General features: G+C 40.8%; 1 protein-coding gene across 3 annotated transcripts in view; it reads right to left on the bottom strand.

The window, feature by feature from the left end:
• The window catches only part of vps35 (VPS35 retromer complex component), a 71,836-nt gene that overhangs the window by 2,967 nt on the left and 45,203 nt on the right, over window positions 1–23,666 (bottom strand). For 2 of the 3 annotated variants that reach the window (XM_083913912.1, XM_083913913.1), the window contains 9 exons: window positions 19,054–19,137; window positions 12,134–12,258; window positions 11,815–11,911; window positions 6,285–6,433; window positions 5,774–5,981; window positions 4,831–4,986; window positions 4,143–4,265; window positions 3,871–4,050; window positions 2,923–3,162 (listed from right to left, as the gene is read on the bottom strand). In XM_083913912.1, the coding sequence (XP_083770038.1) occupies window positions 2,923–3,162; window positions 3,871–4,050; window positions 4,143–4,265; window positions 4,831–4,986; window positions 5,774–5,981; window positions 6,285–6,433; window positions 11,815–11,911; window positions 12,134–12,258; window positions 19,054–19,137 (1,362 nt within the window). The remainder of the gene's footprint in view (window positions 1–2,922; window positions 3,163–3,870; window positions 4,051–4,142; window positions 4,266–4,830; window positions 4,987–5,773; window positions 5,982–6,284; window positions 6,434–11,814; window positions 11,912–12,133; window positions 12,259–19,053; window positions 19,138–23,666) is intronic. The other variant, XM_083913914.1, reaches the window with a different exon arrangement.

Below are 23,666 nucleotides of genomic sequence, written 5' to 3'. Positions count from 1 at the left end.
CATAAGTGAAATACCAACGTTCTTTTTTTTTTTTAGTGTCGAATGCACTAATACACTCCTGAACAAAATCTTGAGACTGGGGGAAAATTGCAAAAAAATGTTTGCATTTCACAGTAGTGGATCGTAACAAGGTTATAAGTCCAGCTTCAAAATGCAAAAAGAAGCAGCAGGAGCCAGAGACAAGAAATATAAAGTAGCCAATTTAATGAAAACTGCATTTAAACTAAAACAGGATGTTCAGCAGCTGATTAAAAGTTTAAGACCAGAGCCTTAAAAAGTAATAATCCACACTAAAATCTGGCCTATTACAACTACCAAGAGTCATACTAGGGGTGGAACAGTTCACAAAATCCACTGTTCGGTTATACCACGTTTTTTTTTGGTCAGGTGTTCAGTTGTTTTTTTTTTCTTTTAGGTTCTAAAAATACCATGTATCAGATCTAAAGCCTAATAATTAGATTATCTTATTAATCAGATATTCTTAAGGACATGTCATGAAATCATGCAAAAACTGAAATAAGGCAGCATGTTTAGGGATTACTGTAACAATCTTAAATGAAAGTGAAGTGAGATTTTGAAACAGTAGGAGACACATTGCTACATTTACGCATTTATATATTTAGTTGCCAAAAAGGTAAACAATTGTTTGCCTTCTAGGTAAGAATATAAACGCTTTTACATTATCAAATCTTAGAGAAAATTAAGAAAATAGGTTTTCTTTCACTAAAATACGCACCAACAGCAATCACTGAACTGACTGAATATAGGCTACATCAGGGTTATTCAATTAATTTGGAATAGAGGCTGGTTGACGAAAATGATCCAAAATGAGGGGCCGGAAAAAACATGAGCATCACGTTCATGATATTGTACATAATCCAATATAGTACATATATTGTCTTTATTTTAGCAATATAAATAGTAGTCATGACCTCAAAGTGCAACAAGCTTGTCAAAAAACAATCCTTGTTAAATGAACAAACCTGTGAACCAGAGGTTTTTCTCTCAATTATTGGACTAAAGTAAAGTTTGAGGCTCTTGTCCTTTACTGAGTAATTTATTTACTACTTTATTCTTCTACTCCACTACAAATCAGTGAAATATTCTACTTTTTACTCCACTACATTTATCTGATTACTTCAGTTACTAGTTACTTTACCAGGCTGACAAGCACATATGAAAAATTAGTTTATTCATCAAAAACTGGACTAACAAAAATTAACATAACATAAATGCAGAGTAGCATGATTTTTCTGAAAATACCTTATCAACTTATCCTCTTTACACACAGATATGGCTGCAGAGTAAACACAGGCTTCGCAGTGACAGAAACAAAAACTTCTCTGTCCATTCTCTGGTGAACTGGTGGTTTTCTGTGACAACCTTTTTTTTCAGAGTAGAAAGAGACATTGATGTGGTGATTTAACCACAGATTTAACCAGACAGAAACAGCTGAGAACTTCAACATAGCGGAGCTTAGAAAGCTGCTGCCAAGAGGATTCAGAAACCACAGAAGAAGAGCGCAGCGGGAGGATGAGTAGCGTTGTGGCCGCGTGCCTACATGTATTTGACGCGCTGAGATGGATACAACAAAGGACAGCGGTGAAGAATGACTTTTTCACACAGGCTTCTACTCAATGTATCTCTGACAAACATTGTTTCCTATAAAGTAGAAAGAGGAAAATTAAAGCTCTGACTGAAAATAATTAAACTTTCCTGTTTTTATGGTCACATTACAGGCAAAGGGCATCAACATAAAGTGAAGAATAAACTCAACCAGAACGAGACTTTCCTTTCTTAAAAATGAACACAAAATACATCCATAATATTTTCCTTCCCCGATTGTCAGTTCTTAATAGAAACATTAGTTTTTCCACTTGGAAATAAAGTGGTATCTGGTATACAATCATATAAATATGGCGCAAGGCTTATGCTACGTTGCACCTCATAAACCGAACGGTAAACACGTGTCCCGAACCGTGACAAGCGTTCAGAACGGGAGACCGTTCCACTCCTAAGTCATACCCCTCAGGACCTTACCAATGTGTTGTCACAAGTTGAAATATCAAATAAGAAGCAAGAATAAATCCCTCTCCGACACAGCACCGTCCTCATAGGAGCTCTTACTGGCAACTTCTGGCCAGGGAATATGAAAAAAATAGTTTTTTTTGTTTTTGTCTTTTAGTGGTTTTAATTCAAATTATAAAATAAATAAAACCCTGGAGGAGAACAATAAAACCCTATTTTCCGACTTTCTTCTCGTAGATTTGCTAGTTTTTAATCTTGTAAATCTGCAACTTTATTTTCTCGTGGTTTTGCCACTCTAATCTCACACACACACACACACACACACACACACACACACACACACACACACACACACACACACACACACACACACACACACACACACACACACACACACACACACACACACACACACACACACACACACACACACACACACACACACACACACACACACACACACACACACACACACACACACACACACACACACACACACACACACACACACACACACACACACACACTTCAACTCCTTGTCGCCATGTGCGTGCTACTTAGCTTTCTTATATCATAAAATTAAGTAAACGTGAAAATAAAGGAAAAAAATTATTTAAAAAAACAGTCCTTCTTCTTACACCCCACGTCCCCGCATTAAACTAATCCCGTCCGAATAGGGTTTAAGATGGACAACTGAACCCAACAGTTGTAGCATCATTCATTGTCTCCATGTACATAATGTCCCTGTGTACCTTCATATTCAAATCAACATACCTTTCCTCACACTGAGTATTCTGGTGGTATGTACCCACAGCACGTTTAGTTCCCTTCTCAGATTTTTCCAGATATAAGTATGCTTGAAATAGAAAAACAACAACAAAAATTCCAACACACCTCTTCCCCGTTTTTGTCGGTGCTGCGACCTGACCAAAAGAGATGGGCACAGATGCTGACTGCTCGGCACTGGTCAGGCTTCTTCAGCAGCTTGGAAGCAGCCAGCGCACACTGAGTCCTCAGCGGCTCGTGGTTTTCCTCACTGAAACATCTCATTCGCTCAAAGGTGCCAATAATCAGTGTTATGGCTGCCAGCTGGGCCTTGGAGTCACTGATCTCGTCCTCGTACAGAGAGAAGGCCTGGTGAGGGAGTGTATGGGAAAAAACAGAAGAAATGCAAAAGGTGGTGTTGGTGGACAAGGAGGGAGAGAAGAATATGAATGAGACAAAGGATGTGAACAGGAGAGAGCAAGAGGTTTGGTTGTTTACAATATTTGAGAATCAAAGGAGAAAAATATCAAAGAAACAGCAAAGTTTGCCTCTGGAATTTTCAAATTACTCCCCTAATTTGAAATATTACTGCACTCAAGTTGGTTAGTATTACTTTTCTATGAACAACAGCAAAGACAAAAGGTTAAACTTAAAGACCCAAGTTGAAGTGTTCCACTGGAACACCAAAACAGGACTTATCAGATATTTTCATTCTCACTGACTCACTGTCACTCTCTGTAGCTGCCTTAAATCAGTACCCTTTACACTACAGTAGGGATGAATTCCTGAAAAACTGCTGTAAACTGGTGGTTAGAATATCAAATTTTCTTTATGACCATGTCTCATTACTGCACTTTGAAAAACTCACAGTAACATAAAATATAAAACAACACAGATATAATGTGGATTATTTTGAAACCCATTCTGTTGGTCATTTGGCTCCATTCCATTTGTTAAAATTCATAATGGACCTTGTTTGCAGTTGGAGGTGTCACTGGACAGTCACAGGTGTCTCTTTTACAATAGTGGCCTGTGGAGACACATTGTAAGCCTAAATGGATTTATTCAACACTGTACCTGTGACATGAACTCATAGGCTACAGTTTCGTGGTTTTCAAATCCAATCTCGCCTGCAGCCAGTGCCCCCTGCAGGAATAGTCGAAGAGGCAGCTCTGCCAGCTCAGCCTTAATAAGTGCACTGATGGTCTGGTGGGCGAAGGAAAAGATCTTCTGACACTTCTTTTCCCACTTGTCATCCTGATGGGAGACAGATGTGGAGTCATTTAATAAGACATGAAAACTAAAACTACAGTATGTGTGAGATGTAGTGAAAGAGAATGTTTGCATACCAATGAGGAATTTTCCTTGTATCTGAAGGCCAGCTGGTAGGCAGCGAAAACCAAAGGAGGGAGGGTGTAGCGAATCCTCAGGTTTCCACCTGCCCCAAAGTGTTTCCGGGCCGTGTTCAGAATCTGATCACAAATCACAGTGTTAACTTCAAAGAACAACAGCAAATACATTGTGGCATATCAATCACAAAGTCCCAGTATGGAATGAGAAAGTTCTAGAAAAATTTAAAAATGTCAGTTTTAAATCTTAAGCATGCTGTGGAGTCTTATATTTTGTGATGCATTTTCATATTTTCAAGGTAACCACTGGTTCATTTCAGCCCGCTGTATAAATCAATGAACGGTGTGTAATCAATCACAGTACACATCAAGTCTGAACTGGCCAAGGTGGGAAAAATATAGTGATGGGCGAATGAGGCTTCATGGAGCCTCATGAAGTGTGTTCAACCCTTTGTTGAACACAAAGGACTTTGTAGGGACTTTGTTGTCCATGCAGTGGACTCAGAAGATAAAGGAACTGGTTCATATCATTTTATGAATCCTCATTTGCTTCCCTCCATCAGTAGAAATATACTTTTAAAAAGGAAACACTAGAGGATGACTTCAAAAAGAGCCTGCAGTAATAAAAAGTACAGCAATTGCAGTTTATCCAGTACACATCTAGCTAATTCACTGTCAAAGGACTCACAAGATACTGTTGATCAGGATCTTCAGAGTGGAGCAGATGGATGAAACGACCCACAAGGCTCTGCTCCTCAGCAAAGTCCTCAGGGTCAGGATCATCAGCTGGTTGGTCTGGCTGGTCTTGTATCAATGTGGATACCACGTTCAAGATGGCATCCACCTAGAAAATGCATGGAGGGAGTGAGTAGTTTGGATTTGATGTACTTCTACACATTTCCAAATGTACTTCCGGCTTTTGGCTGAGGAACCGCTCTGATGAAGTCATTACTAAAGCTTGATTTATACTTGTTCCTTAAGGAATTAGAGCCTAGCTAGGGACCCTACTCACATGGTAGTGAAAGTTACACCAATGGCTACATAACTGCTGACGTGCACCTTTCCCAAAATGCAACTACACATCATGGCCATTGGAAGTGCAAGAACTGCGACTGATCAGCTTCTGTTTTCTCATGCCAGAGAGATTGCAGACTGGAGTAAAGACACGGAAGCTGCTGTGGACACACTTTAGTCACCTTAAAAAAGGCCCAACATAAAAATCAATATCATTGTAAGTGTATGTTTTTATAGAACACTGAACATAGCTGTTTGAGTCAGATTTTCAGCAGTTTATGGCATAAACAAACACTAAAAAAATAAAAAGGAGCTGAAAGAGAGGGAGAGGAAACTTCTGTGGAAATTGGAGGACAGAGAGCTGTCTGAAAGCAAGGGAACCAGGTGAAAATATTCAACATTTAGAGTACACTTGAAACGGATCTTTTAGGTGCCTAAAATAACTTTGAGCTGCTGCCCCCGTCCACAGCAGCTTCTGTGTCTGTATTCTTGTCTGCTTCTTTAAACTGGGGCTGTGCTGTCTACTGTAGTAACACACTCACGATGGAGAAGAAGCGCATACAACCTCACTTTAAAAAAGCTGAGCTATCCCTTTAAGTGGTAGTTAGGAATCTGACCTGTTCCTGTGCCAGAATGGTGGTGTTGTAGTCCAGTGTGTTGCTCAGCACATAACAACTCATGCTCTTGCGTGACTCATAGTCAAAGTACTCAAAGAGTGGTGGGAAGTGCTTGAGCTGCAGCACAGTCAGGATGTTATTGTAGGTATCCACTGGAATCTTCAACAGTCGGGTAAGTTCCTTTGACACTGCGCTGCTGGTTGCTATGCTAGAGAGGGTAGGGATGGAAAGAGTTAGTGTGACACAAGTGTAAAAGCAAGCGATGGAGGATTTAAAAGCCAATTCCTATTCCATCCTGTCTGTGATCATGTTTATGATAGAAAGGTTTCCCTGGAGTAACAATGCTACATGAGTGATGGTATCCAGGTTTGATCACAGTCAATGACTTCCACTCTCCTCCTCCTCTTTTAACTCTCCTCTCCTCATTCTGGGATTAAATTAAATCCTCTCCCTCTTTTACTCACTGTCACATATTCTTAAAGCTCGGTGTGTCGGGGCTTGAGGGACTTACTGTTCCAAGTTGAGCTTGTTGAATATCTCCACAGTGCTCTCCAGGACCTTATCTACATAGTCAACACGATCAGGGTAGCATTTCATGGCCAGGTTGATGAGAGAGACCTGAAGAGAGACCACGTCCTCTGATGGCATGTCCTGGCGAGACTGAAGGTATCATAGAATGAAAACATCAGCATGCTCAGCCTCAGTTTATTTGAAAGTGTAAGTTGAAGTCACCATGTCTTAGAAGAAGAAACCTCCATGAAACCTCCTCTATACCTTGAAATTGCTTAATTGTTTATCAATGATTTTGATTTTTCATTACTTAAATACTAGTTACATGAAAAATAACTGCATACAAAGAGAGAAAAGATGTTAATTTAATATCTATCTTGATATTTCACCTTGTGCTGCTGTAGCTTATTTTTTCAACGTGATATAGACGGTGATTTTTGCAGTGTACAACAGTGCGTTACTACATGAAAGTTTTACTCCTCACTTGGACAGAGATGTCCTGGAGACTTCTTCATGACCTTAAGATAAACTGGAAAAGACAAACAAGACCAGCAGAGCCATTTTTGTCATTGTATTTTGCTAGCTAGCTCATAAATTCTGTCTTTACCTGCCACAATTTCCTCACGAGTGCCTTATTGGTACTGCACATGTGCAACTCTCAACAGAGATGAGAAGGAAGCGAGATGGCTCACTCCTTAGCTGTTTCCATCATCAGCTCTGTTTTTCTGCTAGATTTAGTAGCGCAACATGGCATGGCTGTCTTTATTGTTGAGCCCTGTTGTATGTGCGCTCTCCCAACTTTGTTTCGTTGCACAGACATTTCCATCTAAATAAATAGTTTTAGTTTATTAACTTTTTTGAAGCCTCAGCCATGGTTCAAACCCTTTGTCCTCCAAACATTGTCCGAAAACTTTTAGCATGGTAGTTTAACACCTGGATCAGTGCAAGTGTCCTTCACGTAGGGGTGGGTGATATGGCAAAGAAATCATATCACAATTTGTTTACAGTAAAATCACGATCACAATTTTTTACATTGATTTTTAATTATTTGGCAAGTTACTGAACAGTGCAACCAAAGTATTTCCCTCCGTAAAAACATTCCCTAAAAGAGAAAATATATAACAGTGCATTTAGGCCAAAGAACCTTTCTGAACAGATTTGAATCTGTATCTGCAATTTTGCAAACTTGTGCCAAATACAATGAACATTTAACTGTTACATTCTGTTGCCTCTGCTGGCTGGACTCCTCACCGTGTCACTCTCAGCAAACTACCTGATTTCTATTTTATTCACGTCACGTGCATTGAAAGTGCCAGCGGACGACTGAGTACAGCTGATCATGAAGTTGACATGATTATTTATTTTATTTATTTTCCAAACAAGACCTCCTCATTTCACTACAAAACCTAAATAAATGTGTTGTTGAAGGTAAACAGGATAGATAAGGTTCATTCAGAAGAAGTTCGGAGGAAATGACTCTCACTGCAATGTGTGTGAGTATGTGTGTGTGGCAGGTTTGGGCAGAAGGCGGCCTCTATGAAGTCACATTCAGTGCTCACTCATAAACCCATTAGGAGTCCGCTGGTGCACGGAACATTTAACAGTTTTTCAGGGGCATATTTTACAACGTGTTCCACACATTCTATGTATAAGAATGGGCAGAGAGTGGTGATGAGACATGATAGTCTGACACTCGTGTGCTGTTAGGACACGATGTAACTCATCCGTTCTGTTTACATTTTCAGCCATCGCTTCCCTCTACTCTCTGAATCAAACATGTGCCTGTAGTTCACTATGATTGGTGGATCAGCGTATCTTTAGGGCGGGCATGAGGTGGACTAGCCAATAGAGGGATTTGGCTGAGAGAAAAGGAATCCTGATGCATCTGTGCAAACCAGAGAGCAATATATGGAATGTGCTCTAAAAACAAGAGAGTACTATAGAGTACTATCTCTCTGCTTTGGCAGATCATCAGCACGTTCTAATCTTTCCCGTTCCAATATCGTCATATCACCCACCCCTACCTTCACATGGCATCATCACTTGAAAAAAAGCTACAAAATTATATAACTCTGGAAATGCTGTTTAAGACTGTCTAAAAACTTTGAATAGTTTTTCAGAGTGTAGGTACTCTAGGTTAATTGGATCAAATGTGTGACTATCAAATGAAATATTTGATAAACAAAATTAATAAAAACCCATCATTAATAAAAAATGAATAACTTTAATTTATCAAAAACTTCACGCGGAAAACTAATTAAATGTGGGGCCTTGACTCACGTTCAGATTATGAGGTTGAGTATTCTCAATAAACTTATCGTTAATCAAGTAAATATTAGCTATCACTAATTATTATTATCAAAAATAATAATAAAAATGACTTTAGTTCAACCAGACCTTGGGGCACCACCATCATAGACGGAGTGACAACTAATATTAAAGTCTCATTAAATATATTAAACTACTAATTAAGGGTTGAACACCGATAAATGTAATAGTTTAATCAGTTGAAAGATTTAAAAGTTATTTTCTTAGTAGAGGCTGGCTCATTCATCTTTGGGTAATATTAAACAAACATATTGTAAACACAAATGTTTATTAAATAATGAATAAATGCACCAAAAAAACATAATAAACTAACTAAAGCTAAAAAACAAACGTGTGTGTGTGTGTGTGTGTGTATGTGTGTTAGATAAGAACAAAGGACGAGGGGTGTGGGGGTTGGACCCCTGCAGAAAAGATGTGAATGTTTCAATCACACAAAAGCAACAGCTGGAGAGATCTAAAAAGGGTCTAATTCAGGTTATGTGTGTGTAGTCTGTTCAAATACAGTTATAGTTAACAGAGTGTTAGTGTGTACAATAACTGTGGAGCATTGCTAACAAAACATCCTCAACTTCACTGAATCAACACAGTCACACAATCATCATTAAACATCAGTCGTGACAAAGTTACAGTTCTGTGCTTAGCTGTTCATAAAGTCTTATAACATGTATTAATACCCAGTTGGTGATTAGTTACCAGTCCATGAGATGGGTAAGATAAGTTGCTAGGCTGAACGACTTTGATGGGGAAAAGCCCTAACAATTTCTTTTTGTGTGAGAAGGACTCTGACTCTGCTGAGTGCAATTCTCTTAAATAAAGCAGGAGTTTATGATTTGCTATCTGAACTTCACTAATGAGACTAGCATTTTGAGCTTTAAGGGATTCTTTCTCCTTTTCTAATGCTGTATTGCTCTGACAGGCAATGTTAGTTTGCAGGTGGCAGTTCAGGAGCAAATCTCAACACCGATCCTTTAGTGCGCACTCACAATGTCCATCCGTACCGTGCCAAAACAGGATTTACGGGTAAAGCCCAGTTCGTTTGACCAGTGTGAGTGCAACCGCACTGCGCCTAGCTGCGGCCAGCCACGGACCGATTAAAACTTGTGGTCTAGTGCAATTGCAACAATGGCTCTGGTGTTGCTTGGTAGACACCTTGTGATGTGACTTGGGCAGTACACTAGCCTAAAACAACAACAGTTTATCTGGTCTACACTATGTGGGTTCCTGCAGGGGGGAGGGGCAGCTACAGTACATGTGGCGATTCTGGGACACTAACAGAATGTAGGGCAGTCAGTCAGGGGATAAAACTTTAAAGTATTACTCAAGCTGAGACATTGGGTATGTAACTTTATTTCACAGGGCTGGTAGCACACTGTGGCTCTATCTCTACTCAGGTTGAAATGCAAGAGGCAAACAAAGTTCATAGAGCCAAAGTTCATAGGGCCCTGGGCACGCTATGAGTTTAGGGGAAGAAGCACTTCATTTAGCAACAACTCATTAGATTGCATTGAATATCCATCCATCCATCCATCTTCAGCCCAGCTGACATTAGGCGTGAGGCAGGGTGCACCCTGTACAATCATAGTCTAGTCTATCACAGGGCAATTTAGAAACATCAATTAACCTAACACCTGCATGCAAACCCTCTTGCTGTGAGGCGACAGTACTAACCACCATACCACCGTGCCAACCTGCATTGAATATGCGATATTCAAATGCTAAACCGAACTTGAATAGCTAGCAACAATAGCAAAATCTTAAGGGTAACTATAAGGCCCCTGCCTGCTATTCAATTGGCGGCCTGCAAAGGAATATTTCCTGGCCCTTTGAGTAGAAGCCTATGTGAAAAGGTAATTAATGGCCGCGGTGGCCGATGTTGACCGCTGTTCTCTCTGATCTCGTCAAATACCGCGCGCTGGGAGACTAGCTCCACGCGCACCCTGTAGGTGAACACAGAAGAATCAGCAATTCACTATGGATGTTTCTTTTCATTTATTTTGAACAGGCACTCAGACAGTAGTCAAAGTGTCAAAGACAGACAAAATCCCACTGGCAACTTTGATAAACTATTTTGATTATAATTATCAGGACCATTTAACACAACACTCGTTCACGTGAAAAACAATTGTAGTAGCTATAAAATGCTAAATTATGACGGTAGCAAACATTAGCACTAAACCGGTGATTTGTGTCGCACTGAAGTAGCTCCCCCCAAATCACCATTGTAGAAAATAATTCCCCTCAGAAGCAACAAAGCGTACGCGTCACCACTCTCAACTTTGATTAGAGCCTAGCAATGTGGCGGCATATTCCTGGTGTGACTAAACCAAAAAGGAAATCGATAAAAAGGTGTCTTAAACAACGAAAGAGGTGATCATAATTGATCACATGTTCGGTCGTGTTGTCTGTTTTGTTTCAACGGAGCGCTTGGACTCGGACATCGTATTTTGAAAGGGTGTTACGTAAGGCTTAACAACCGGTATCTGGCTTACGGTGCATAGAGGGTGTCTGCTGACAACAGTGGTGAGGAGTTCTGTTCAGAGATGCAGATTGGATTGGATCTGTAGTTCTGATGAGTAATTACTGAGTGTTTCAAAGTTTTGCCATGATAAAGTTTTCAATGTGCAATGTTTTGAAATTCAATTAATATTAAAATGTATTTCTAACCAATACTTTGGCCTAATAGATCGATTGTATTCCTAATGTCTTCTTTATCCATTTTGAAATTTAAAGTTTCTTCTTATCAGACAAGTTAGTTATATATAATAATATAACTAACTTTTCTGAATAGAAGAAACTTTAACTTTCAAAGCACGTATTGCTATATAATACTTTTATCTCAATGAAAAGGACTGAAACAGATGTATATGCAACAAAAAGAGGCCATTTATTATTTGGCCAATAAAAAATTGACTTGGCCGGTAGATGAAAGAATCGACCAGTCCCTTTGGCAGGTGAGCCAAAAAGTTAGTTTACAGCCCTGAGTAGAGGCACTAGAAACCACAGTTAAATTTCTTGTGTGTACAAACAAAGCTTATTGCGATTCAGGTGGCATTCGATTCATACATAAGCTGTTATCCTGATAGGATTCAAATGTCTGATCATCATATTAAAATCACCTGCCGAAATAAATCCTGCCTGAATGGGACTGGGACAGCATTTACACTGTACAGACTGATTTACAGGCTGGGGTAACTTCAACTTACCTGAATGACAGTGGCCACTTGCTGAGAGAAGATGTCAAACAGTTTGATCTCAGTTGGAATGCCAGGGCCATCTTCTCGATGAGCAAACAGAGCTAATCTGAAAAACAAAAGAGAAATTGGCAGAGAAAAAAGTGCACTCCCACCATTTAGGTCACAGATATGGATCACAGAGGTAGTTTGTGCTTCCTGAAAGAGTAACACACTAAATCCAGTTTTCCTGAGTGTGTAAACTACATCTTATTTTTCTTCTGACAGAGAAAATCCTGACTTAGTTTCTTTTTGCATCAACTTTGTTCATTTACAGTTGATTCAACTGTACCTGTCAATAAGGGCAATGATGATGTTCTTGACATTGACATGTTGATGGAGCTCAGCACAGGAACGTAGGAAGGGGTTCAGGGTCTGAAGGTGGAACTCATCTGGGAAAACCTTACAAGACAAGACCTATTTTAGTTCAGGAGTGTAGGACCTTACTTCTAATTTATAAGTGTGTGGATGTACAATGGACACAATCAAAAAATGGATTCAGTGCAACCTAGTTAAATAGTTCCACTATTTTCTAGCCCAACCTGTTACCAGTTAATCTCATTCAATATGAGATGTTCCACCAGGTGATTTCTTTTAGCATTTCAAAACTTTTCCAGTCTCTTCAACCTTTTTTTTTTTTTTTTAAACTTGCTGGCATCTAAATTCGGCATTAGCATTTTCAGAAACAATGAAAGTCTCCCCGGTTTCAACATGTGATATGTCGTCTTTGGGCTATTTTCAATTAAATATGGGGATTTAATGTTTGGCTAATTACATTATGTTTCTATTTAAATTTTACACTGCGTCCCAACATGTTTGTAAACAGGGTCACACCATAGACTGTATAAATGAAAGGACACAGCAGCCTGGTCTGAAAAAGGAAACCAACGCGGAATTGCCTTAAGCAATTGGGCGCGTGGCTTACTTGTGATTGACAGGTCTCGGAGAGCTTGTCTATCAAACCTAACGCTCCAGCAGCCATGGAAACCTCCAGCAGTGATGTTGTTCTTCGGTGTTCGCAGTTTTTTTTTTTAGTTTAACCGGTTGTACTAAAACACTCCAAGGCAGTGCAGATTGCTCCAAGACTGCAAGGGAAGCTCAGCTTCCCCTAAAATGTCACCAAAAAAAAAGAAAGAAAGAAAGTGGTAAAACATGTACCTATGTGTGTACATTTCATTGACTAAATACCCGCTAGAAAGCCTTCATCTTTTGTTCAGAATCAGCTAATTATCACAGGTAACCGGTGCAACTTCCTTCTCATACCACAGCGCTTTACACAGTCGGACTCTCAGCTTCTACTGACTTCAATGGGGAAGTGTAGAGCGGGTTGTTCCACTGCAGAGAAACTAGACGCTCATTGGATAAATGTTGGGCTTTGTCCCGCCCATCGGACGCTCAGCGTCTCTGGAGGTCTATGGGGTGATGGGCTGGCCCGAATGCTTTGGCTTCTGATTTGTATGAGCTGTCTAAGACAGAATCCTTTTTTCATTGACAGCTAAATGAACGAATTAACGATCTTGAAGAATAAACATCCATGGGAGCATTTTCCTGGGACCTGGAACAAAAGATGAAGGCTTTCTAGCGGGGCCTGGGAGTATGCCAATCCAGTTTGGGGTGAGGGGGTCACTTCTGTGGCCCATCAAATCTCTGTACACCCAAAGCGAGAGCTGTGTCCGGATCCTCGGCAGTTGTTGGGATTCGTTCCCGGTGGGGGTTGGCCTCTGCCAGGGGTGCGCTTTGTCCCCAATCCTGTTTGTGATTTTCAAGGACAGGATATCGAGGCGTAGTTGTGGTGGGGAGGGGATGCAGTTCGGTGGGCAGAGGATCTTGTCTCTGCTTTTTGCAGATGATGTGGTCCTGATGGCATCGTCTGTAAGTGACCTTCAGCACTCACTGGATCGGTTCGCAGCCGAGTGTGAAACGGCTGGGATGAGGATCAGCACCGCTAAATCTGAGGCCATGGCTCTCAGCAGGAAACCGGTGGATTGCTTACTCCAGGTAGGGAATGAGTCTTGGGATCTTGTTCACAAGTGAGGGGACGATGGAGTGCGGGGGCGGTATTGCAGTCACTCTACCGCACCATTGTGATGAAAAGAGAACTGAGCCGGAAGGCAAAGCTCTATATCTACCGGTCAATCTTCATTCCTACCCTCATCTATGGTCATGACCGAAAGAACGAGGTCGCGGGCCTGGGCGCCTCTCTAGGGAGGTGTTCCAGGCACGTCCAGCTGGGAGGAGGCCTCGGGGAAGACCCAGGACTAGGTGGAGAGATTATATCTCCACACTGGCCTGGGAACGCCTCGTGATCCCCCAGTTAGAGCTGGTTAATGTGGCCCGGGAAAGGGAAGTTTTGGGTCCCCTGCTAGAGCTGCTGCCCCCGTGACCCGACCCTGGATAAGCGGTTGAAGATGAGTGATGAGTGAGAGCGTTTTCCGAGTTTTACATTCCGTTGTTTTGAACTGATCTGGAGACTGTACTGATCCCCAACGACTTTGTCTTTGTTAAAAATGACTAGCGTTGTGTTTGGCGACTCTGTTTTGTCACTCTGCAGTTTCTTTCCCAAACAAACAGAGGCAGCTGCGGAGCTTCTCCCCCTGTCACGATCACTCACAGGCGGTCACACTTTCCAGTTGCCTGGCGCAGCAGCTCCAGCTGCTAGCATTAGCAAGCTGCACATCATGGCAGATAATATGAATGTTGTCAACCGGATTTTGGTGAGCCATTTGAGTCTTCCTTACGAAGAGAAAATTAGAGTTAAACAGCATGGCAGGTCAACTCCTAAGATTGATTTAGTGTAAAAGGTGGGAAAAAGTTACGGGCTTTTTCAAGTGTCCTGGTATTACAGGGTGAGCTGGCTGACTGGGAAGTGCTGTCTCAAATAAAATGTACTGTTGGCAATGCCACTTGATGAAACCATCTCAGGGATGTGTTGTCTGGTCAAAAGTGGGTTTTAGGGATCTATCTAACTTTGACAGGACATACAAAAGTCATGAAAAAAGCAATGAACATGTGAGTGCATGTGCAAGGTTAAGTTGCCTGGGCAGAATCAGGGTGGAACATGCAATAAATGAAGGTGCTCGCATTAAAGTAGCAAAACATAATCAAACAGTCAAACAAAACAGGGCTTTCCTAAACTGCCTTATTGATGTGACTTCCTTGCTTGGCTGTCAGGAGCTGTCATCTAGGGGGCATGATGAGAGTGGTGAAGCATCCAACAAGGGGAATTACAAGGAGTTTACAGAAACATTAGCAAAATATGACTCTGCCCTGGTCACAAAATTCCAGTCATTAGCTGTGTTTTCTGTGATGTCCCATTCAATCCAAAATGACTTGATCACTGGTCTTTCAGCCACTGTTGAAATTCAGGCTGCTACAACTGATATAGCTCGTTGTGCCCAACTCTGTCATTGTTCATTATGTGGATAGGACAGGTAAAATCCAGGAGCGCTTTATTGGATATTTTCTTTTATGTTTCTGGGCCAAGAGATGCTCAAGTCTGTTTTTGAAGTCTTGAATGAGAACATGCAGGGCTATAATTTCAGGGAGAAACTTGTGGCACAAACCTATGATGGGGATGCTGTCATGGCTTCAGCTCTCAATGGTTTGCAGGCCAAAGTTAAAGCAATAGCCCCCAGTGCAATGTTTGTGCATTGCTATGCACACATATTGAATCTGGTGCTGTCTCAGGGGCTAAATGCTTATCTGAGTGCATTTTATTTTTTCATCTCTCTGGGTTTGCCACATTTTTCTCAAAATCCACAAAAAGGACATTTTGAGTCTGCAGGCTGCTTAAGGTTGCCCAGAAACGCTCCCACTCGATTGAATTTTAAATCACAGATAGTGAGCACTGTGGCAAACAATTATGATGCACTCCTGGAGACTTCTGAGAAGATCATTGCAGATAAAACCATGGAATATGACATTAGATTGTGCCAAAGGCTTTCTGATTAAAATGGAGGGTTTTGAGTTTGTGTTCATGTTGTACACATATGAACAAATCTTCTCTGAGACTGATGGGGTGTTTGACATTGTCCAGCAGAGATCTATGGATATTCTGTAATGCAAGAAAATAATTGAGTCTCTACTTGCTCATGTCAAAGAGGTGGGCTTTCCAGGCTGTCAATGCCAAAGCAGCAGAAAGCACCGCCTGTCACAGCTGTAGGATCCCAAAGAGCGCTACAGAAATCTGTACATGGCCATCCAAGACAATCTTTCAGAGCAGATACCTCAGTGTTTTGCAGATTTGGAAAGCATGAGCTTCTTAGAATTAGTCAATCCAGGGAAATTTGATGAGATGAGACAAGTGTCTCCCCAGAGGAGGCGTTTCAGAGTATCATGAAAAGTTAAGGCCAGTTCTTTGATCCGGAAAAATGAGCTTCCCCCTTCTTGTAAGACCAGCAGCCGCCGCTGCTCCAAGCAGTCTGCTGTTCAGTTTATCCGGTAAGTAACATTACGTATTATTTTAAGCCTCATCTCTCTCTCTAACCAAACTTAGCATGCCAGATAATATCACAGTTCACATGGATGCACGTTGTTCACCAAGCTAGCGCTAATGTTGCCAAATATTAGCTTCTTCATTTATGTGCTAATAGCTGCTTGTTGTCGGTAACTCTTGCACAATTTTGCCATTTCTCTGAGTATGTGCTGTTGTTAGTTAATGTTTTGCAAATTAAAATGAGCCTGTAAAGCTGAATCTGTCACATCTCTATTATGTATTCAAGTGCTTAAACAAATGTATATGAATTTTCACGTCTTAAATAAATAAACAAGTTCAGTTTAATAGCAGATCCATATTTCAGAAGTAGTACATTTATATAGTAAACTAAGTATAGTAAGTTAGTTTTTTAGTCATTTTGTGATATGCAACTGTCAAACAATCCTCATATTCATTGCAGATGCATATTGCAGATATGGTCACATGTTAGTGGGAAAAACCTAATCTGAATATACGCGTTAAACTACAATGAAGAGTCTGAAAGCAGTGGTTGGTGAACATGAGGAGACAACCCATCAGACACATCAGGTCTGTGCAGTACACACTCTGAGGAGGATCAGTTCTTCTTGGACAAGAAGGTAGACAAATGCATTATGATGTACTAGTAAATGTAGCAATACTTAGTGAATGTAAAAACTAAAATCCGGTGAAGTTTGAGGTATCTTTATTTTATATGATATAATTTATTGTTTTGATGTTGTTTGTATTTTGCTACATCTGAAAAGGGTCTCCACATAGAGAAAAGTGAGTGACCGGTCCAACAGAAGGAAGAGCTCATCTGTGGAAGGGCAGATTTGGTGTCATTCATCTGGTTGTAGAGAAGAGCAACTGCATGGACAACATCTTTAGTTTTCAAATGTGTGGTGATGATGAATGGATGGTCATTTATACATGATTCTACAACACAGGGTGGCACAGTGAAATTCAAGTTGTATTCACTTTATGCTACACAAGAGAAAATATTTTTATTGTGAAGGAGTATCATCATCAAATCAGTTATGCTCACCAGGCTCTGTTAATGTTGTGAACTCTTCAAATCGCCCTATGCAGATTTTACAATTTATTTATTATTCTCTGTCCTTAATTTGCACAATACTGTTATTCCTATCCACAGTTATTGTAATTGAAAAGTGTAATAAATGATGATCCTAGTTTTCGGTTTTCCTGCTGTGATTTTACAGTACCGAGTGTATTAACATGAACTACAGAATACTCTTGCTTGGTTAGTCACAAGACACATTTCTATAATGTTGATAACAGCTAACATACTGTATGAAGAGCAGTGTAACCGATTACAAGTCGTGTCAAAAACTTTTAGCAATGAGTTCTTGTCTGATTACAATAATGTTAAAATTCATACCTGATCTGCACCATAAAAACATCAACAAACTTTTGACAAGACCTTCGGAAGAACTTTTATTGCACATTAAAATCTCAATTAATTTCAACCATATAAACCCTCTAAAGATAATACTTAGGTGTGTATAGAAGAATGTAACAAATAAGAATCAATTCAGTGCAAAATTTACATTCAAGTGTATCTATCTAAAAATACATGCATAACAAAAATACAAAATGCAGCATGTCATCTCCCCCAATGCCAAGGCTGTTCCCCTGTTCTCTGTAGCTCTGTCAGCCCATCACCGGGCATAGTCTCCTATAATCCACACACCGGCTGGATGGACGGAAAAAATTGTGATGGTGAGAAATGGATCATATTGTAGGCTATAGAGGAAAAGCCTTAGTGCTGTTTTTATTCATGAAACAAAAGATTATTATAAATAGCTTATAAGTTAAATATTCTTAATGTCATTAACATTATTAATAATGCAGTTGAAAGGATTTTAAGAAAAAAATGTACACACGTTGATTCTTTACACGCATAATACTATATTTCCATCGGCTGATATCCTCAGTCTTGAACAAACAGCACTTCATTATCAAACCGTAGGTAATATTATAATAATGTAATATAATGCCGTTATCATTCCATTGTTCATGTTTTCTACTGTCAAGTAACGACAGTGACAGCTTACACCATGTAACTTTAGTTACAAAAACAATACAAGGTTAACGGTTATTTTTCGTGATTACCAAACGTAGTACTACAGTAATGTAGGTTGAGTTAGCTGTACAGCTTACCTCCGATTATCCAAGCTAATGTTGTTAGCAGCAGCAGCGGCTCAGATACGTCAGGTTGCTGATAGAAGTGGGCGGGCACATGGACCTCTCCTCTCTTTCCTGTCCATGGTTGCAAGACTTCAAGAAGGCAGCGTTCGGGTAGGTTTCTTTTCCGAAGTTCGCAAACCTATGATTGGCGTCACTGTAGCCCCTTTCCATTCATTATACAGTCTATGGGTCACACGCGCATCATCACGTGAAAAAAAGCTACAAATTTACATTACTGAAAATTCTGTTTAAGACTGTCTAAATGCCTTTTAAGAGCATTATTTGCTGCAAGCAAGTTTGAACCGTTTTCAGAGCCTGTGGACACCGGTTACTTTTTGTCAGACAGACAGACAGTATAGAACACTGAAATAGTTTGTTGTATGTTATTGCCTATTTTATTATTTTATTCTATTGTATTTTAATTTAATATTTTGAACATCTGTTTAGCTAGCTTTTTGCTTGGAAGGTGCTACACCTAAATTTCTTTGTTTAATCCTGTATTGTATAATGAAATAATGACAATAATAAAAGCCTGAATCTGTGTCTACCTGAATGATGCACTCCATTAGATACTCCTGAGCCAAAGAGTCTCTGCAGTTCACAACCTGCTCCAGCACTCCAGGAAGAACAACCTGCCAAGAGAAACACAAGGAGGAAAACTGTTTTACCAGGCAAGTAGCTAAATGATTGTACAGTATGTGCCAGGATACATGTCAAATGTAGTAAATAAGACACTAAAGAGAGCAAAGCAGCAACTGGAATAGAATCAACTAAATGAAAGTGATGTAGACCGAAACTAAACATTCTGAAGCTCTGGACAAAGACATTTTAAAATAGGTGTCCTGTATGGAGCCAAGTTTCCCACCTGCCCTCTCAAGGCTGTGCTGATAGGTAAGGGTGGGTAAAAATATCGATTCATCAATGCAATATAATATTTCCCAATTCAATGTAAATTCAGAAAATCCTGAAATCGATTATTTCTGTTGTAATGAAGACCTAGTCAACTGGGGGCGCTGTGGACAAAGCAGTAGTGTGATTCTTGTTGCAAGGAGGCCAGACTTGACCAAACAACATTTATTCAAACACAACGGTGGCCGAAGCGAGCAGGGTTCATTACCCTGGTGGTGGCTGTTCATGTCCTGGATGTACTAAACCAAACCACGACCTTCTAATCCTAACCAAATGGTTTTCATGTCTACCCCTAATCGTAACCTTTTGTAGGCTAAAATCGGTCATGTAACAGCGTTTTTGGTGCGTTGTCACTATTTCCAGTCCGGCGGCATCTAGTGGTCACCGTCTTTCTTCCACCGTTTTTACTCATTTCTGTGCATAACATTTCGTACATTGTCCTATGAACCTGTTCATTAAGTAATTTTAATAGTAATAATGATAACACCTACTATCTTAATTCTTTTTGGTCAGTTTGTTCTAAACCAGTACAAATATTGCACACATAATAATTTAACAATTATCAGAAGGTACTCGTGAATGAATACACAAATTATTTGTGTATTTCTGTCATCTACACTTAGTACTGTATCAATATCAAAGCATTTAGAGCAGGGGTGTCCAAACTACGGCCCGCAGGCCAACTGCGGCCCGTGGTCCATCTTTTATTGGCCCGCAGCAAGTTTTAAAAATATAATTGAATATGGCCCTCACATGAAACTTGCACTGGACTATGTTGTAATTCTTAGTTTCAACACTAGGTGGAGCGTCAGTTTTCAACAAGGCAGGTTTTCCACTAAATAAAATAAATAAAAGAAGAAGAGAAAGTTAAGCAAATGGCAGCTGCTAGCTCAACAGCAGTATTTTCCCCGTGGTAACAAAACACAAGAAACTGCCCCAATAGCAAGCTATAAGGTAGCTCAGCTCATAGCCAGGCACGAGAAACCTTTCTCAGACGGTGACTTCATAAAACAGTGCCTCACCACAGTCGCAGAAACAGTGTGCCCAGAAAAGATGCAGGAATTCAACAACGTGAGCATGTCCAGAAACACAGTTGTGCGGCGAATCGAAGATCTGTCAGCTAATTTAGAACATCGTGTCGCATAAAGCTTTTGCTTTAGACTTTTACTCGATTGCATATGATGAGAGCACAGATGCTACAGACACCGCACAGCTGCTGATTTTTCTGCGAGGAGTAGATGATAACTTTTGCGTTACAGAGGAGCTGCTTGATCTTAGGAGTCTAAAGGGCACAACAACGGCAAAGGACATGTTTGAAGCTGTGTCAGATGCAATTGACAAGCGCGGTGGAGTTACAACGGATTGAGCGCCAGCTAGGACATGCAAGCGCAAAAGGAACGGCCTCTATGGTGTGCGCCAGGGTGCGAGAGAGTGGAGGTGAGGCTGCTAAAATGCACTGTATCATCCATCCACCAAGGAGCCCTCTTTGCCAAGACAGTCCAGCTTGGCGATGTGATGAATACAGTTGTGAAAACGGTGAACATAATCAGGCACGAGGGCTCTTTCACAGAGAATTTCAAGCTTTCCTATCTGATGTCGATGCTGAATACGGGGACGTACTTTATCATTGTGATGTGCGCTGGCTCAGCCGCGGCTCCGTGCTGCAGCGGTTTTATTCTTTGAGATCAGAAATTGATCAGTTTTTGAAAGAGAAGGACAAACCTCTCCGTGAACTGAGTGACCCTCTGTGGTTGGCAGACCTGGCATTTCTAGTTGATCTTACTGGTCATCCTAACACACTGAACAAGAGCCTGCAAGGCAAAGACCAGCTTGTGCCACAGCTGTATGCGCACATGAAAGCATTCTGCGCAAAGCTCTGTCTCTTTGAGTCACAACTGCACAACTTCAATGTTGCGCACTTCCCCACGCTGTCCGAAATCAAGTGTGGTTTTCCAAAGAGCAACCTCTCTGCTAAAAAGGAGAAATGTGTCTGTGGTCACATCTCTTAAGACAGAACTCAGTCAGCGTTTCCAAGATTGATTGAGAAAGAAATCAAGCTGTATTCGACTCCCTTCCTGATGGATGCAGAAAAAGTGGAAGAGAGTCGCCAATTGGAACTAATTGAAATGCAGTGTGATCAGCTTCTCTCCCTTCCCGACTTCTACCAGAGCTTGGAAAAGGCCAAGTTTCCTCTGATGCGACGTTACGCAAAAAGGATGATGAGTCTGTTCGGCTCGACATACATATGTGAGCAAACGTTTTCTCTGTTAACTCTCAACAAAAGCAGATTGAGAACCAAAATGGCCGCAGTTGTGCGCGGAGCGGGTGCACTCACACTGCTTAAAGGTACTAGGCTTTAGCTGAAAAAACGGTTTTGGCCCCGGCCAGAAGGACAGTGTGAGTATGACCTAAATGAGGATAAAACTGAGATAATTGTTTTTGGTGCTAAGAAAGAAACGTTTAAAGTCAACCAACACCTTCAATCACTGTCCCTGAAAACCTCAAATAAAGCCAGAAATATTGGGGTTATTATGGATTCTGATTTACATTTCAACAGTCACATCAAATCAGTAACAAAATCTGCCTACTATCACCTTAAAAATGTAACAAGACTTAGAGGGCTCATGTCAGCTCAAGACTTAGAAAAACTTGTCCATGCCTTTATTACCAGTAGGCTAGACTACTGTAATAGTAATTGCAGGTCTTCCCAAAAAAACTGTCAGGCAGCTACAGCTTGTTCAGAACGCTGCTGCTAGAGTTCTAACAAAGACCAGAAAATGTGAGCACATTACACCAATTCTTAAATCATTACACTGGCTTCCTGTGCGTCAGAGAATTGATTTCAAAATCCTCCTGCTCACATATAAATCACCACATGGTCTAGGGCCGAAGTATATCACTGATATGCTCCCACTACATAAGCCTTCTAGATCACTAAGATCCTCTGAGGCCAATCTGTTAGTGGTTCGCAGAGTAAACTCAAATCAAGGGAATGCATCTTTCAGTCATTATGCAACAAACAGCTGGAATAGACTTCCTGAAGATGTGAGAGTTTCACCCACTCTGACCACGTTTAAAACTAGACTGAAAACTTTTTTGTTTACCATAGCTTTCTACTTTTAACGTCCGCACTGTTTTTATTATTGTCTATGTTTTTATTCTCTTTGTCTTCCTGTAATGCATTTTAATTCATGACATGTTGTGCTGTGAAGCACTTTGAGTCTGCCTTGTGTATGAAAAGTGCTATACAAATAGCCTAAATATCTTATTTTCTCCCTTTATACAGGGCTATGAAGAGGGATCACCATCCTGACTAAGAAGCAATCTAAGGCTGCTGTTTTGAGCTGCCAATCTTTTTTTCTGCATGTGGCCCTCCATGAAAAAAGACACCCCTGATTTAGAGATATACCGGAACAAAAATAGAATTGTGACCAAAAGAATCAAAATTAAATCGAAGCGTGAGGTTCTTGACAACAACCAGCTTTAGTGACAGGCTTTGTTATCCAGTATGCATCCCATAGGGGAAAGCATAAGTGACAAGAAGCAATCAGAAATTGAAAATGGAGTTGAGAAGGCAGCAAAAAACCTGAAAAGGAAATTTAACATCAATGGTGTTAAGTGTGAACACAGCTCCCGTGAACATAACTGAGGAGTTCTCTGTTAAGGATGACAGAAATATTTTGAATCTGATAATAGCATCCAGTGAAAAACTGGACACCAAGGTCTCTTCAGCTGGTGTAGAAGTCAGAAGTGGAAGGAAGTGGCGTCTACCAAGCTGAGGCAAGGCTGCGGTACATCCTGATGGGCACGATGGCTACTGAGCTGGTCGGGTTTGGGAGCATCCCAATACCTTGCTACAGTAAGTCCTGGGGAACGTTAAGGTGAAAACTAATCCAGGAAGAGGTGCATGCAGAGGTGGAGGAAATTCGCTTCAGCAGTTGGTGGGCATGACCACGCAAGGGGCCTGGACCAAGTGCGAGCATACTGCTGGCAGGAAAATCATCCTGGACCAAACTTTGGAGAGTGGAGCCACACCGATTCAAGTTCTTAGCCATGTCAATGTATGACATCCTCCTGAGTTCTTCCAATCTGTTCAATTGGGGCCTTGAGGACCAACACTACCAGAAGAGTCATTGGAACACATTTGTAGCTGCTGCTAAAAGGACGGGGGAGAGGAGTGGTACCGTGGCGCCACGAACAGGGGCTACAGGCGGCAAAAAAACATTGGTACTGGCTTCACCTCCAGCAAGCG

Source organism: Echiichthys vipera (assembly GCF_963691815.1).
Source record: "Echiichthys vipera genome assembly, chromosome: 1".
In the NCBI taxonomy this organism is placed as follows: Eukaryota; Metazoa; Chordata; class Actinopteri; order Perciformes; family Trachinidae; genus Echiichthys; species Echiichthys vipera.
The sequence above is the reverse complement of the archived record's forward strand: the minus strand, read 5'-3'. Positions and strand labels throughout refer to the sequence as shown.